The sequence below is a fragment of the Rhea americana genome, unplaced genomic scaffold, assembly GCF_003343005.1.
Source record: "Rhea americana isolate MKP2758 unplaced genomic scaffold, rheAme1 scaffold_101, whole genome shotgun sequence".
Classification (NCBI taxonomy): Eukaryota; Metazoa; Chordata; class Aves; order Rheiformes; family Rheidae; genus Rhea; species Rhea americana.
In genome coordinates, this window is record NW_028185051.1 from 2666383 (window position 1) to 2682376 (window position 15994).

General features: G+C 37.8%; 1 protein-coding gene across 1 annotated transcript in view; it reads right to left on the reverse strand.

Moving 5' to 3' along the window:
* The window catches only part of DSCAM (DS cell adhesion molecule), a 391004-nt gene extending 375792 nt beyond the window's left edge, over window positions 1-15212 (reverse strand). Inside the window, exons 1-5 of the mRNA XM_085305248.1 lie at window positions 15188-15212; window positions 14459-14483; window positions 12484-12509; window positions 11916-12233; window positions 7069-7215 (exon numbers count right to left, since the gene is read on the reverse strand). Of these exons, the coding sequence (XP_085161374.1) occupies window positions 7069-7215; window positions 11916-12233; window positions 12484-12509; window positions 14459-14483; window positions 15188-15212 (541 nt within the window). The remainder of the gene's footprint in view (window positions 1-7068; window positions 7216-11915; window positions 12234-12483; window positions 12510-14458; window positions 14484-15187) is intronic.
* Between the last annotated feature and the right edge of the window lie 782 nt (window positions 15213-15994).

Below are 15994 nucleotides of genomic sequence, written 5' to 3' on the forward strand. Positions count from 1 at the left end.
CTCTCTCTCTCTCTCTCTCTCTCTCTTTCTATTTCTCTCTCTCTCTTTCTATCCATTTAATTCCCAAGAGCACAAGAAGCAATTCTGAAGGGGGCCTGAGGCCAATCAAGTTTTTCACGCTCCTTAATTGTGTAAGTAGAGAAAGAAAAATTAAAGGGTTGAGCAAAAAAGGAGAGAAAGAGGATTCAGGGATTGGGGGTTATTGGGTTTTTGTTTGTTTTTTAAGGTGAGGACAAGGAAATGATTCCCTCAATGGACAGAAACAGAGGGCTATCCAAAGCAGAGTGGCAATACGAGGAAAAAAGATTAAAATGTACTTATCTGCCAGACACACTTCATTACTCACATGCCAGTAATACTGTCACTGTTTGTGAACCCCATTAGCATTAAATTTGCTGGAAGTAGCAAGTCACAGAGCAAATTTGGACTTTGTGAGCTTTAGGCACTGAAACATCCCACTCAAATCATTTTTCCRTCTCTCCCCAACAGCAACCCACATTCTATGCCCCAAGAGCATTCAAAATGCCCAGTCACCCCTAGTAAGATCAGAGAATTGCCCCTATAGGGAAACAACAATCTCTCTGACATTAACCTAAATTTCACATACATGCCTCACTGTGCTAATTAAATTATTAGCAAGCCAATCCTTTGCTTAAAATCTGTTTACCTTTTTCTGTGTTACCAAAACATGATTTTATGACATGTAGATCAGACGCTGTTCATCTTGATCCCTCCAAGTCACTCTAAACATCTGCCTCTCACAAAGCCATTGAAAATCTTGCACCTAATCCTGCCATAATTTTAGAATGATTACTCTGATCAAAATACTCCAGTGTAACATAGTGGGGAGCAGAGCTGGCATACAGACTGCAGAGGAGCCAGAGGAAAGGTCCTCCAATGAACACTTGAAGTGCATTGCTTTGCTCAGTTACTACTTTAGCTTGCATTGAGTCTAAGAAGAGCATGACCAACATTTGCACAACCAAGTAGGCTTAGATTTTTACCATCTCCAGTTTCTAGGATTGCGAGACATTAGCTTCCTGAGGAATCAAGGGAGCTCAGCTGATGTAAGGATCTGACCAATTAATTTTCTGTTGCTACTGCTATTTTGAACAGCAGATTTAAATTGCACTGCCATATTTCTGATAGAAGATAATTTACACTCTGATGTTTTTTTCATATATACTATCAATATTTAACCCTAGCAATTTGTTCTCTTCATCCCACTATACCTGGACTAGGTAAAAAACATGCATCTAGAGCTTTCAGTGGCATAAGTTAAAAGTCTGCTGAATACTTGCTTGTTGGCAACCATGATTAAGCCCTGACATCAAATCAAAACAAGAAAGATCACAGCTCCTCTCTCCTAGGCGCAGCCTCAATCAAATGGCTTGACTTAATTCCTCTGATCATCAGCAGTAATCTAATTCTGAACACAGGACTCAGCATATGGGACCACTCTATAAAGATACATTTTTTTTCAYCGCATACAAACCTCATGACTGAAAAAACAACGATCACTGTATGTAAACTGAATCACTGCTGCAATCTCCAAACCCCAGCACAAATGAAAACTGCAGTGCTGTATTTTAGATGCCACCACGTGATAACTACTGGCAAACATTGACTGCTTACTGTCAACCACAGCAATTCAAAAAGCCCTCTGTGCAGCGAGAGATCCAAGAGCCCCTGAGCCTTTTAAAGACAAGACTTGAGGAATGGTGTGTAAATAAATAATGCAATTCATTACATTAAATTTAGGCCCTTGTACCTCAGTGACACTTCTCCAGCCGTGGTCCAATGTGTCTAATTTATGGCCCGTGGAAAGTATTCTGGATCGAAGACTCATCAGCTGTCATGTGCACGTCAAACAAAGCCCTCCAGGGAATTGTGCTCCATTCATGCTTACACACCTTTCGTTCAAAGCTGCTATTCTTTCTGTGCTGATTTAAATATACTGTTGTGCATAGCTGTTATTATCCGTCTCTCTCCTTTTCTACCTTTTTTTTCAGCAGTCGCATTCTGTGTATAAATTGGACAGATTCTTGCAAGGTATGTCATTAGACAGGAAAATGGGAATTCAGAAAGGTCAGGGCATGAACCTCTTCATGATCCTGCTCTTGGCACTAAGCTGCTATGATACACAAAAAACTAAAAACTGCTTATAGTTATCAGCGCCAGGAGAGGAGGCATTCGTAACAGAAATACAGCGTGCAGTGACAGAACAAGATTTATTCTTCTGTCTTTCTCTCTGCTTCCTTCTGCTCTTCATTCTCCTCCTTTCTATCCCTGTGCTGATGCCCTACGCCAACCCTTATTTTTAATAATCCCCCTCTGTCCTCCTTCCCCTATGACCATACCCCTCCTTGCTCACACTGCAGCTAATTAACACATGAAGGGGCTCGAGCATCTTTGCTTTCACCCAGAGAGAGATAGAGAGAGAGAGAGAGCAGAAGCAGCAGTTATTTTGCTTTTGCCTTCCTCTCTCATCCAGCTTGAGCAGTCTGTGTGCGAGGAACAAATAAATGCTACGAGTTGAGCACTAGGCTCCCGCCTGCCTCGTGGCTGCTCAACGGCGGCGGAAGCAGGAGCACGATGAGCAGCGCGGCACGTTTCGGCACCGTCACTGCTTGTTTTTTATGGCTGCTGCTAYAAAAACCTACTTCACTGCCTCCTTGGGTCCTGCAGGGCCTGAACTGTTTTCAGCGGTTACAGGGTCAACACAGAGCCAATTCGAGAAGCCTTTTTCTTTGGGAACGGATAGTAAAGGAGAACGGTAAGAAGGGAAAGAAACTTGATCTTTGAGCAAGCTGTATGCAGCTACCAGTCATACGACATTAGCAGATCATTTAAGCTTTCATGTTTAGTGTCATCTAGTGAAAAAGCCTAAGAACTGGTTACTGATACAGGAAAGAGAACTGCATATCATTACATTATTTATTATAATTCACACAAATGTCAGGCTCATTTTCAAGTTGTTTGGCAATACATAATTCTTCAGCAAAAAAAAAGGATCTTCAGAAAAGAGATCTTGAGATAGCTGTCAAGTTTTACTAAACAGTRAGTTGCACTTTGTGAACCCCTTAAAACTCCTCAGAATTACCGTTGGTTCTTTTATTTTGCTCACATTTTAGAGAGTGTTAGGCAAGATGCTTCTGGAAAGCTTGGTTGCTTTCACTAGGAGACACAGGATGGGTAAATAATGTAAAATATATGTCACGCGTTTGTAGCAGACTGGCAATTGCAGAAGTCTGCGGCTGTCTTTAACTGTGTCTATCATGAAAGTTTGTAAAAAGCTGTATCCATTAAAGATGAYTGAATATTTCATCCAACAATTATTATTAAAACTGGATCTTTCTAATATGAAAAGATTTCTGTGCATTTATTGTTGTTTCTTACTTTTCCCGAAAACAGATTTAACAAAAAATTGCATTTTCCTTGCTTTTTAAAAACTCTTTTCCCCACTACCTTCCCCTCAAAAATACATCCCCCCCCCAAAAAAAAAAAATTCAGCTTCAGATTTAGTTACCTTGAAAAAGAAAGGGTAGGAGCAAACCCCCGGTGTTACTTGCCTGTTTCCACAACAGACAGACAGGCGCRCACACACGTTTCCAGGTCGTAGCCGTCCTTGCACACAGAAAGGTCACTGTATTTATTATTTTTGGCTCCAAACACTGCACCTTCTCCTTTCTGGAATGGGGAATCTGACACATCTGGACACTCTTTGGAAACACTCTAACGTCCATAAAAGATGCTTTGGTCAGCTATTTTTATTACGTACTTTGATTACTATGGACAGCATTGTGCTCTCTAGTAAGTAATCATACAGTCAAAAGTAGATATATCTAATATGGTACATCGCTGCAATAGCAAAAAAAAAAAAATCTGTCTTGATCAAAGAATACGCCCCTTTTAGAAAGGTAGATTTTTATTGTTATATGAAGTAAAAAGACTTTGATTACTTTTTTCCCCCTTTAAAATGCTGGATTTACATAAAAAGAGAAATGAACAGGTGGAAGGATGTCGATTCATCTATAAATCTCTTTATCCTAGTAGTCAGAATAGGACTCCAGATATATAAGTCTATAAAATATTTACTCTAAAATACACTTGGAAGGATTGCAACAGGGTCAAAGTCTTTTAGAAAATAAATCTTCTCTGCTGAACTACTCACATATGGAGCTTCCCCACTGAAGAGCCACCTTCTTTCCTTTCATAGGGAGTCTCTCATTTCCTTCTCTGGATTTAAGCCAGGTATATCATCGCAAGGAAAATGTCCTTCTCATTTTCTCCTCTCTCCCCCCACCTCCAATTTGCCTTTTTCTTTTTTTTTTCTTTTTTTTTTAAGTGGACACTACCTAGTTTTCCCACAAAAGCTTTGTCTGCTATCTATCACTTCAAATGGTGATAATCATCACTCTGTGAGTATATATCTTTTTATATGCTAGCTCTTTGATAGTAGAGGTTTCGACTCAGCATAGCTCTCATTTCTGCCGATATTAATGAGTCACCTGTTAATCACTTACTTYAAAAAACAAGAAAAAAYAAAATCAGAGCTTCATGCTCTGAATATTGGAATATTAAAYGGTGGGACACAAAATATACTAGGGAAACTGGTCCGGTGCACACAGAAAAAACTGTGGTAGTAATGGTTCTATAAGTATGTATATGTATTTCCTCAGAATATTGACTATTAGTGGAAGCAAGCTCAATAATGCTGTAGTCTTGCATCCTATTCATCAGCACTGGCATTCTAAGAAGGCAAGTGTGATCAATATCTACTATTTGAGTTCATGGCCAAATTATTGCAAAATTGACTATGAGTAAACTTAAGGTAAATGTTTTATGAAATGTGCATGGGTTCTGTTTTTTACATGTTCCCACTATTAAGCTGCAGCTAAAGTCCTAAGAGTGTAAGTGCCAAGTAAATGAATCTTGCAGTCATTCTGGSTAAACTGCAGTGATGTTTCCATGCCTCACTTTTGCCCTGGCACAACAGATAGCACAGACCTTTATTCTCATCTGTGATTTCATCTCTGAAACAGAATTTTTTCCATGACATGGTCAGATAACTAAAGAGAAAATTATAATGAGCATCAGTTTTAATAAATTGTATTTTATTTCAATTTAGATTTTCTAACTGTGGAATTGAGGAATCGTGACATAATTAGAAACTGTTCTTTAAGCGTTAGAATTTGTAATAGGTTTTTAATGATTGTAACCTAGTCAGCCACAGTCAGAAGATGTATTATGAGAAAAGATGAAATGTAGGCTCCAATAGTCAAATATTATTATACACTTTCAGCCCTCAAAGGTTCAAAGGAGTAAATCAAGACAGACTAATCACTTCCTTCCATAAAGAGGAGGATGCAGAAACCTCTGTGCCCCGCTCCCAATTCTGGAGTGAAGAATGGGATTGAGCTGCTCAAAGATATTAGATAGGGACTAGGTACTGATATTAATTCAAAAAATCAGACTGAAGGGACATAATCTATGTTGATGCAGAAATTTTTCATATTTTTCTGATAATGCATAATGAATGRAGTTTAATATTAAACTAATTAATGATGCAAGTATAGACATCCTTTTCAGTCAAACAGTGCTCACATGTACAGATGAATATGCACCATGTAGTAGCCTATTTTAAGATGAAGCAAAGTAAACAAATCCATCCGGTTATGTATTAGATAATCTTAATGATAGWTCTGTATCATTTTAAATGGACTAATGGAAAGCTTATTTGCATATTGAACTACAAATCAGACCTTATTTTATTGGCTGAGAAGTTGTGAGTCCTACAATCCAAATATTACAAGCCTGTTTGTGGAAAAACATTGTGTCAGTTCCCCAGTGACTAAAATCATATGCCTGCTCAAAATCCAAGGGCATAACTAAAACCAAGGATGTAGATTTACCAAGGTTAAAAAGTATGCCAATAGGATAGGACAACTGTTCATGAATTATATGTTCTTTAAACAGCTATGAGATCATTAGCAAGCTATTTGAAATATATCAAAAATAGGACAAGCTTGTGTAAGTGATCAATAAACTGCATAGAGAAATAAAATTAAGAACATGAGTTATATAGAAACATAGGTATTTCCATTAAACCCTCATTTATTAGAAAGATTAATAATTTACTGAGGAGAATGTGAAAAAACATTTCCATATATACTGTTGTACAGTTAAACACAAGCACATCATGAATACACTCTGCAGCAATTCAACACAGATTATTTTTTTCCATTCTGTATCACCATGGAACAATACTTTTCAAATTCCTACACATGTAAATCATTGTATGTGTAACAGCAGATGCACTGTATGCAATATATAATTTAGGGATGTACCAAACTGAAAATATTTGCCACATGCAATTTCTGCAATKAATTTCTTACAATGTTTAATGCTTTAAAGTGTTGAATACTCTTTGCTTGAATTCCTTGTACTTTTTGAACAATGCCTCACAATTCTTCACACTGTCATTAAATAGATTAATTCATATAACTCTTTCAGAATATATCGTTTCACTTCAATATGTTTGGCTTACAGCACATTTTACAGCGTGCTTAAGCCTCCAGTGTCATCTATAAAGATATCTGAGATAAAAATGTTATGAAAGTATGAATACCAGGCACACATCTCATTTAAACATAACCAAACAAATTTAAACTTARGATTTCTTCCAGTCCATGATTAACATTGCTACTGAGAAACAATTGCAAACCAACACATGCATTATGACACTGAAATTTCTCTGGCACATAGGATTTTCTTATCAAAGTTAAAACATCAACCCATTGCCACAGCACCAGGAAGCTAATTTTATGTCTGGTGTAAAGCAAAAAACATGTTATTTCCCCCTCAAGCATGCTGGAAAAAGCAGAGCTGTCTAAAACCTTCATGTCATATGCAGTCATAGGGATGCAGCAATGCTAATGTGAAATACGTTCCAGGAAAGATGAAACACCATTCAGCTATAATCAACTCAAAGTAAACATCAGGCATTATGGGAAAAACAGGAAGTATAGCTACCAGCCCCAAGAAAAGGAGGCCAAAACAGCCTACCTGAGACAAGCGAGACTGTGTCTTTCTCCCATGAGACAACAGTGATGTATGCCTCCACAGAGGAGGGGATAATGCACTTGAACACTGCTACATTGCCTCTCATGGCTTTCTGGTCCTCCACACGGACTGTATATGGTTCCCGTAAAACTGAAGAGAGAAGAACATGTCTTGTTAAAGAAGTCATAATCACATATATCGCACCCCATCTGCTTCATCCTCTTCTTAGGTTAGCCTTGCAAAGTCCATCCAAGAAGGTTACTTGCATTATGAATTTTTTATCGGGGTAAATTATACTGTTTTGCGAGGCTAACTGCAAATGAATAAGAGAATATTCCAAGGTCTTTTTGTTTCCTCGAAATCTACATTTCACAGTGTTTCTGTGTTCCTCCTCTCTCTAATTCTTAGGGCAAAGAGAAAAGAGCTTTGCAGGAACTGCATATTTTAAATGGATAAATGATATTACGTCTTCTGTTACTTACCCAGTTTCTCATGCCATRCTTCCCCTCACAAATTGCTTTCTGCTCTATCAAAGGGTACAAAGTACATACAACTTCTGTGTGTGTGTAAGACATCCAGAGGGTAGAAAAGAAGGTCACTGTAATTTAGGATTTTGAAGAAATGAGAACTGAGGAAGAAAATCGATGGAGGTGACAGCCARAGAAAAAGCAAGGTGTCTCAGAGACAGAGGAACAGTAGCAGGTAAGGTAAGAGCTACAGTCAATTGGCCAGCAGTGAAGGAAATGCAATCAGAAAACAGAAACTGTGATTTGGAGCTGTGTTAAAGCACAGTGTAGAAGCACTGAAATTCATGATATAATTCTTCTAGCAGCTAGAAGAATTAAATTAATGGCTGAAGAGAAAGAGAAGATGAAGAGCTGAACAAATCTTTCATGTCAAACTAAGGTTGCTGGGATGTGATGAGGTTGTCCAGGGTGTGAGACTGGAAAGTAGGAAATCCTGGCACTGAAACAGTGCCATGAAGAATGAAGGGTGAAAATTCTGTGAATAATAGTTAATGGAGAAGAAGGCAGAGCAGTGAAGAAATAAATGTTTTTTACTACAAGAGCAGGTAAGTGAGTTAGACAGGAAGGAGAGGCAGAAGATCCACAGGAGCACAAGGTCAAGGAGAAAGAAAAGGAACCAACACAGACCAATACAGTTACATACTTTGTGGTGGTGGTGAAGAAAGGAAAAGTTTCAGTCAATGTAGGGATGAGTATAGTGTAAGATGGCATGTATGTSTGAGTCATGTATACTATGTCTAAGGGTAAAAATTGTTGGCAAGAACAATCCTAGTACACCAGTGCAACCAAGTCAGCAATGCAGAAGATTCATGTTACAACATTTCTTGCCCACATATCCTGCCCACAGACCTGTACCAACTACAACAWTTAACCACATTCATTACAAACTGAAGTGTCTGTAAATCCTTTGCAGTGTTTGTGCATATATTTTTGTATACCAGGAGCACTGGAACTTTTAAATGTCAACCCCACTCACAATGTCTTTAAAGAAARAAAAGTGAGTGTGCTGAAATGTGACTGTAGTTGCTACAAATATAAAGAGTAATGAGTTTTCAGGTCCAGTGCCACCACTGCAAAAAGAGGACTGAAGTTCTCAATTCCAAACAAGACTGTAGCAATATAACAGTTAGAAACTCTAACCAAAAATAAACAAATTTAATGATAAATTAAGTATCTTGAAAAATTAAGACAAATCCATCTTCCATAATAAAGTAAACACCACCATTAAAAAAAAAGTCTTTTTTTTAATCTAAAAAGTTCCTTAAGCCTGTCATAAGGCTACCTTTGGTGAGTTGGTAATAGTATAAGCACCCTTAATGCAGTGACTTTACAATCTTCGCTGCCCTGTGATGAAGTTGCTCCTAATCTGGTTCTACAGTGGAAGGACTGGTTCCAGCGCACATAGATCACCTTTATGAGGCTGACTCTTGTCTAATGCTCATGCTCCAACCATCATTTACAGGCAAGGGCTGTTTTGCAGCAATATCCTAATACACTGCTAAAAATAAGGCAAGATTAAGCTTATTTGTATTTTTCAGAACTGTCTGAAAATCTGTGGTGTCATTTTAGAGCTTATTGTCCCATTGCCTGCTTCAGAAAGCAAGTACAGAAACTGTCTGTGAAGCACACAAACTAAAAGGAGGTTTATTCATTTCCTTGCTTAAAAGAAATTACATTATTGTGATTTCAGGGTCTCCTCAGTGATTTCCAGATCACGGTTTTGCCAGCTCCCATGAATGATTTGTTGATTTATTTTTTTTTAAATCCAAGTTCCCCAAGTCATGAATTTATATGAGGATTTCAGCCTTTGCTAAAAAGTATTCATCCCTCTATAACTGCACAGGAAAGCTTGAAAGTGAAATGGAAATATGCACCTTGATTTCCATGTAGGAGTGGTGTGGAAGAGATTTGGATCTTTCTTGCTTTTCTTTGGGAGAGAGAAGAGGGAAGGGCAGGGGGTGCTTTTAATCTGTATTACAGGCAAAATTATATGCAARAATGCAATTCAAATCATTGGTGAGCTTGAACCTTCATATCTGCTACCCATATTCTTGGTGTAACAGATATGTCAGATTCACGCTTTCCCAAGGTGATTATGAGAATGAGCAGACCTATCTTTGCGTAGCTGTGCAACAGTCAGATGCTCCAGTGATAGCTTGTATATTCCTAGGAAACCCTATTGCTATTGGAGGATATTGAAAGAACAGGAGAAGGAGAGGGAAAAGAAAAAGGATTAGGAAAGGACCCAAAATATCATGCTAATTAGGGCCAAACTGGAACCATGTACAAATTTTTACATGAACCACAATGTGACTGAAAGAAAGATATAGATAAATAAAGTTTTTTACTTCATATATTTGAGCAATACAGGGTTTACTTATTTCTCCTGTGCCATTTGAACATAAAATATACTTATGGCTATGCATGGGAGATTTTGTTAAAAATTGTGCTTTCCTATGACTGAGAGATTACACAAGTCTCTGGAAAGGAGATTCACTAATAGCTATTGTTTGCTATCAGGCACAATGACAGCTCTAACGCACAAGACACAATCATGGGAAGGAAAAGGGACTTATTTAATTTGTTATCCAAGCCTCATGTTAAATGAGAAGTTGATTCATACAGCAAAATGAGTGGATAAGGGGTGAAAGGCTAAAAAGGAAGGGAGAGGGGATAAAAAAGGCATTTAGTCCAAAAAAAGTGGTTAGTTTATGAGCCAAGCAGCTATATCCACCCATTGTAAAGCCTTTCCTTTCATGCCCTTCTTCCTTTTTTTTTTTTTTGAATTTTATTTCTAAAGCAGAATACATAGATCTATACCACAACATACGGCCAGCAGATAAAGGCATCTTCTTCTGGGGTTCCTTGAATAAAAAGGTCAATGTTGAGCAATGGACTTAGCCACATACTAGTATCTGCATCATATGGTTTTAAAATTGAATGAACATCATTTCAGAGCCTTAGCTAACAAGGTTGCAAGTTTTAGTTTTAGCCTTCTTTAAACTATCACTTTAGTTAATTTACAAAATAAAAAATGTGGCAACTAATAATAGAAAAAAAATCTATCTAAAAGATCATCAAAATTGAGATACATTAACAAATCCACATAGGACAACAAATAAAATGTTCTCTTTGAGTATTCTGATACCTTGTCCACAAGTATGTTAAACTAAAAACAAAATTAGGGGAATAAAAAAGCTACATATGCTCCAAATGCATAATGGGTTTCTACATATTCTTGTAGGCCAACGGTTTTCCAACTTTTTTGATCTGTGGACAGCTAAGTGTTTTCAGAGTAAGCAGTGACCATTATAGAAATTTCTGCACACATAATGTATGGACTCACGTATTCTAGTCACTCTTCTGCAAAACACTGTTTTAGACTATAATTTAAATAAGACATACACATTTCTTGAAAATTTGGGGTTTAGTCCTTCTACTTCTCAAATGATGAATTTCTGAACGTTCATTTATCATTAAGAAGAGTTGAGTCCATTCTTTTGTTTAAGAAGAGAGTYCAAGACAACCACACTATTTGCTGACTGTTTACATTTTTTCCAATATAAGTCATGTRAAGACATACTTCCAAAAGAAAGATACGTCTCTTCTGAAGAAAGACCATCATAGCTCCACTGACACCAAAGAGGATTTACATCAGCCAAGGGTCATCCTCCAGACTAGCTTTTGTTTGTTTGAATATTTTGATTAACTGAAGTGGGTAGACAAAACCTTCAAAAGCTATGCAATTGTGTTTATGTGTTGTGATAAAAGGACTGATTTTGATCTCACTTTAACTCTCTACTGGTTGAGCCAGTCTGTACACAGTCAGTACAGAAAACACTTGCATAACTTAAAAACATTTCCTATGTACCAACATCAGTTGTTCAATTATTGTATAGGTCTCAAGATTTTCTCTCAAAGCAAGGCACAACTGATAAGTGCTTAGGAGATGTGACTGGGCAAACATTTCATTTTTTCAGCCCTTAAATGACACTCAAAGACTATACCCTTTTCTCTCTCAGCTCTTCAGTGAGTATGGTCCGATTAATAGTTTCATTATCGGTTCATTTTTCCTTAGACTTGTTCAGAAGTTCAGGTGATTGATGATCTTTGAAAAACTAATGTTTCACCTCCCAAATCAAATCAAATCAGGGAGGAGAGGAGAAAGAGAAATCCATTATTTCACTTAACATGGTGAAGAATGCAGGRGTTATTCTTCCAGTCTATCTCCTTTGATTCGCAACAGTTCCTATGCCTTGTCCAAAACACCCAAGTTTCTTCCCTTCTTAAGCCCATCTGAGGCAAGTAAAAAATCATACTTACCGGCCTTAATGTGGACATCCTGACTTCTGATTTTCCCTGAAGGATTTTCAGCTGTGCAATAGTAAGTGTTATCATGGATTAAGTTATTAAAGCTTGAAGGAGGGAAGGGGAAAATTTGGAGAGTGCCATTGGGGTGGACGTGGCGGATCCCTGGGACATCGTAGATCTCCTCGCCCGTTGCTAGGTACCATCTGAGCGTCACAGGAGGGATCCCTGCTGCTGGACAGGGTACCAGTGTCCCTGTGGTGCTCGCAAACACTACCTCTTGCAAAGATGCATTGACAAAATATAGACTGGCGTGTAGATCTTCACTGAAAACTGCAAGACAAAAAAGGAAAAAGATAGACTTTGATCAGATAAGAAATTTCAGCTACATACAAAACAATTTGACTGTTATCTGCCATAAAATCAAATATGAACTGCTATGATGCCTAATTAAGGTAATTAGAACATTTTGACCCTAATGMAAGAGCTAATGTTTCTCATTTTTAGAAAAAAATATCACCAGATTAAATCCATTAGGTACTTTGGATCTGAAAATAAAATGGAAATACTTCTTAGTTTGTACTGTGAACTGTAATAGATCTGATCACTCTTGCATTTGTCAATGCAGCATTCTTTATAAGGCCCGCCAAAATCTAACAGCAATCTATTTCCACGGATTTTCTAGTAACAAACTTTCTGCCTGTAACACAGGCAGTTTCTGTTACCATTTATAAATTTATTTTTACAGTCTTCCCACAGCAACGTAATTTATAATSTAATAAGTAGAAATGAGCAACCAATTTTTAAAATTCTGTAACTCCTTAATGATAAGACATTCCTACATTTAACACAAATATAATTTAATGAATACATTATATAATGTGGCCTGCTCTTTCCAACAAAGACTTTGAAACCTAAGTGCAAAGAACACTTATGGTAACCTCGGCTCTCTGATTTGTGTGACTATAGCCCCCCTCCAACCTTAAGTAGCAGACTCTATCTCACTGAAAAAAGTCAGTATTGGTCAGAACACAAGATTATTCACAAATGCCATGGGCTCTTCAACTATTCAACGTATCATCCAAAATATCTTCTTAACGCTTTCTGTTTGAGACTGTAGCAGCAGAAGCCATAGTTTTTGTATTTTTCGATAAACTGTAGGAGACACTGCCAATAATACCACTCTATTGTACATTTGCATATAGCGCTCACCATAAAAACCTGGCCAATTTTGTTTGACACAAACACAAAAACCTGCATATTTCACCATATTTTGAATGCAGTGAATCCTGGCATGACTATCTGAAGCAAGTCAGGTAAGAAGTAAGTTTTTTTAAAAAAGTGATCATAATGCATCATGCCCGAGTAAGCATCTGTAAGACAGATTTCAAGGTTAGACTTCATCTGCACGAGACAGGTGTTACCATCCTGCAGAAATACTTAGCAACCCCAATGCTAAGGCATGAAGCGCAGCATCTACCTCTGTCACTTAGTCTTAAGGTAGCTGGGAGCACCAAAAGGAGGGTTTTTTTCCTTATCTTTCCTGACAGCTTSAGGCAGGGAGATATAAGGTAGAAAAGGATTCTTTTCTAAATATGATCTTGGCACAGACCATCAGCAAGTGCTCCCTAAGAGAGACTGGGACTGGCTCTGGGAATCCTAAAAGAGAAAGACTAAGAGAGACCCTCTTAAAGGGAAAGGACTTCAGGGAAAGGCTTCTGGCGTGCAGGAGGCAGCTAGATAAATGGGCATCACAGAGCAAGATGAAAGGCAGAAAAATCTTCAGGCACTGGAGCTGATGAGGCCCTGCATACAGATGAGGCAGGTGCTAGTTCAGAGTAAGTCCCCTGTAAAAAAGGGCTCAGCCCAAGCCGAAACTTGGGTTTCTGGAAAGCAAAAAGAGACATAATAGGACTATGCGTAGGAAAAAGTAGGGCTGAATAAGATAGTTGCATTTTTACATAATCACATTTCTAATTATAGTCATTCTATGAAGCAGAGAACAGAATTGTTGGTAACATAATAGATTTTTTTTAAAAAAAATGGCATTGTTCATCTGCTATACAGCCTTTTCTCTACAAATACAAGTGAAACAATCAACAGGGCATTTTAATTTCTATTGGCAGAGACGACTAACAGTAATAAATACAGTTCACATTTGCCAACTTTCATTATACTATACTATTTCTTGACAGACATCCTGGTAAAAACAGTAAATTTTCTGGCTGAGGATAAAAAGCTGGATACCAAATTACAAATGTCATAAAAATAGGGAATATCAAGGACTAGGTTTGACGCTTTCATAGAATCTAACTTTCGAATCAAGATGCAGCACAGCCAAACTAGAGACTCATATTGGCAGCACGTAACAATTAATTTTTACATTTACATTGTGTCCCCTAYAGAAGTTTTCACTACTTTTGATGAACTTTCCATCAATCAACCTATACAATAGTGCTTCATTTTAAAGTAGCATCTGGTATACATTCATCTTAACGGCAGACACAGACTAGGATCCCTGGAAAATAGTTGCAATGCTATAATACACACACATATACACAACGCTGACAATCCAGATGTGTTCTGTGGTGGAAAACAATGCATAAGCTACTTGGATACATTCGACAGCAAGAATGGGATTTCATATAGAATCTTTTATTAAAAAGATATTTCTCTGTAATGTTCCATAGGAAGAAAGTGATTAGCTGAATAACAGAACAACTGATATATCAAAAGCAAATTGAAATTGAGACAAGTCAAAGACAATATGTAATTATATGCTACTTTATCTTAACGGTAAAATATGATCTGACTAACCACCATATTTTATGGTAAGTAGCAATAAGCTCAGACTGGAAGTTGCAAGGAAGAGCAGTAGGGAAAGTTATGAACGTTAAGAGGTATAAAACAATAGTGAGAAATATCTGAAGAACAAAATRAGCTAGAATTAAAGAAAAAATACAAATCAGACTGGTTCTACCAGCTGCCTGTATGCTATTCTGAAAACAAATCTTTTGAAGTATTTGGTCTCCAGAACTATAACTAAAATTGTGAGGGCCGAAGAAAACATGCGTCGGCCCACCCCTAAAACTTGTGGTGCATGAACAAACCTCTAGCACCCCTCTAAGTCAAAACCAAGATGACTTGCAGTTGAATTTGACTAAATGTGGCTTTGACAAAGAAACATCTGCATTTTCAAAGCGATGACAGCAGTCAACTATCCAAGGGAAGAAGATGCAAAGGTTCCTCCTGAATATGGTTTATTTACCACTGAATATCAACAACACCTGAGGGAAATATGCAAGCCTGCATCTCAGTGGATGCCCCAACTGAAATGAGAAGGTAAAGAGCAGCCTGCACCTTCAGGGCAAGAAGGCCTATAGAAAAGCTATGCTCTTAACCATGTGTTTTGAGGAGCACATAGATTATCAGATCAACAGACAGAAGGCAAGAGACATTTCTTGAATCTCAGGCTAAAGAGAAACCATAATCATATTCATATAACAAGAATGGGAAGGAAAGAAGGATGTGTTTTTTGTAAATTTAATCAAAGTACCTTAGACTCAGCTACTTGAAATGGTAAGGGGAACTGACAAAATATAATAYGCAAGGAATTTTCTCCTGCTTTTCAGGGGAGACAGTGCTGCCACATTGTGCCTAGCAAAGTGCTGAACCTGTCAGCTGGATACAAAATTTCTTTTAGCACTTGAGAAATCTCCTGTCAGGTAAATGGGCTTATCTCAGGACAAGCTGGACGGTGGAGCTGCAAGTTGAGCACGTTCAAAAACAAAAAGTAAAATGAGTATTGCATAGTGAGTCTGGGTAGGTATAGTGGTAAAGATCTAGACCGGGCTTTGCCCTCAATAAACCAAAACCTATTGGCATGAATGAGACCAGATTTTTTTTTTTTGGGGGGGCTATACAGACGTTGTCTTTTCTCCTGTCTGGCATGTCACTCCTTCCTCGAGGTCTCCAGGACACTGCAGCTGCTGCATATTCTGTAGTACTGCGACTTCTACATACACATATACTGTGCATTTGGAGGTTTTATAGCAGGGCCTGGCAAATAACACTTTTGCTATTTCTGCTTACAA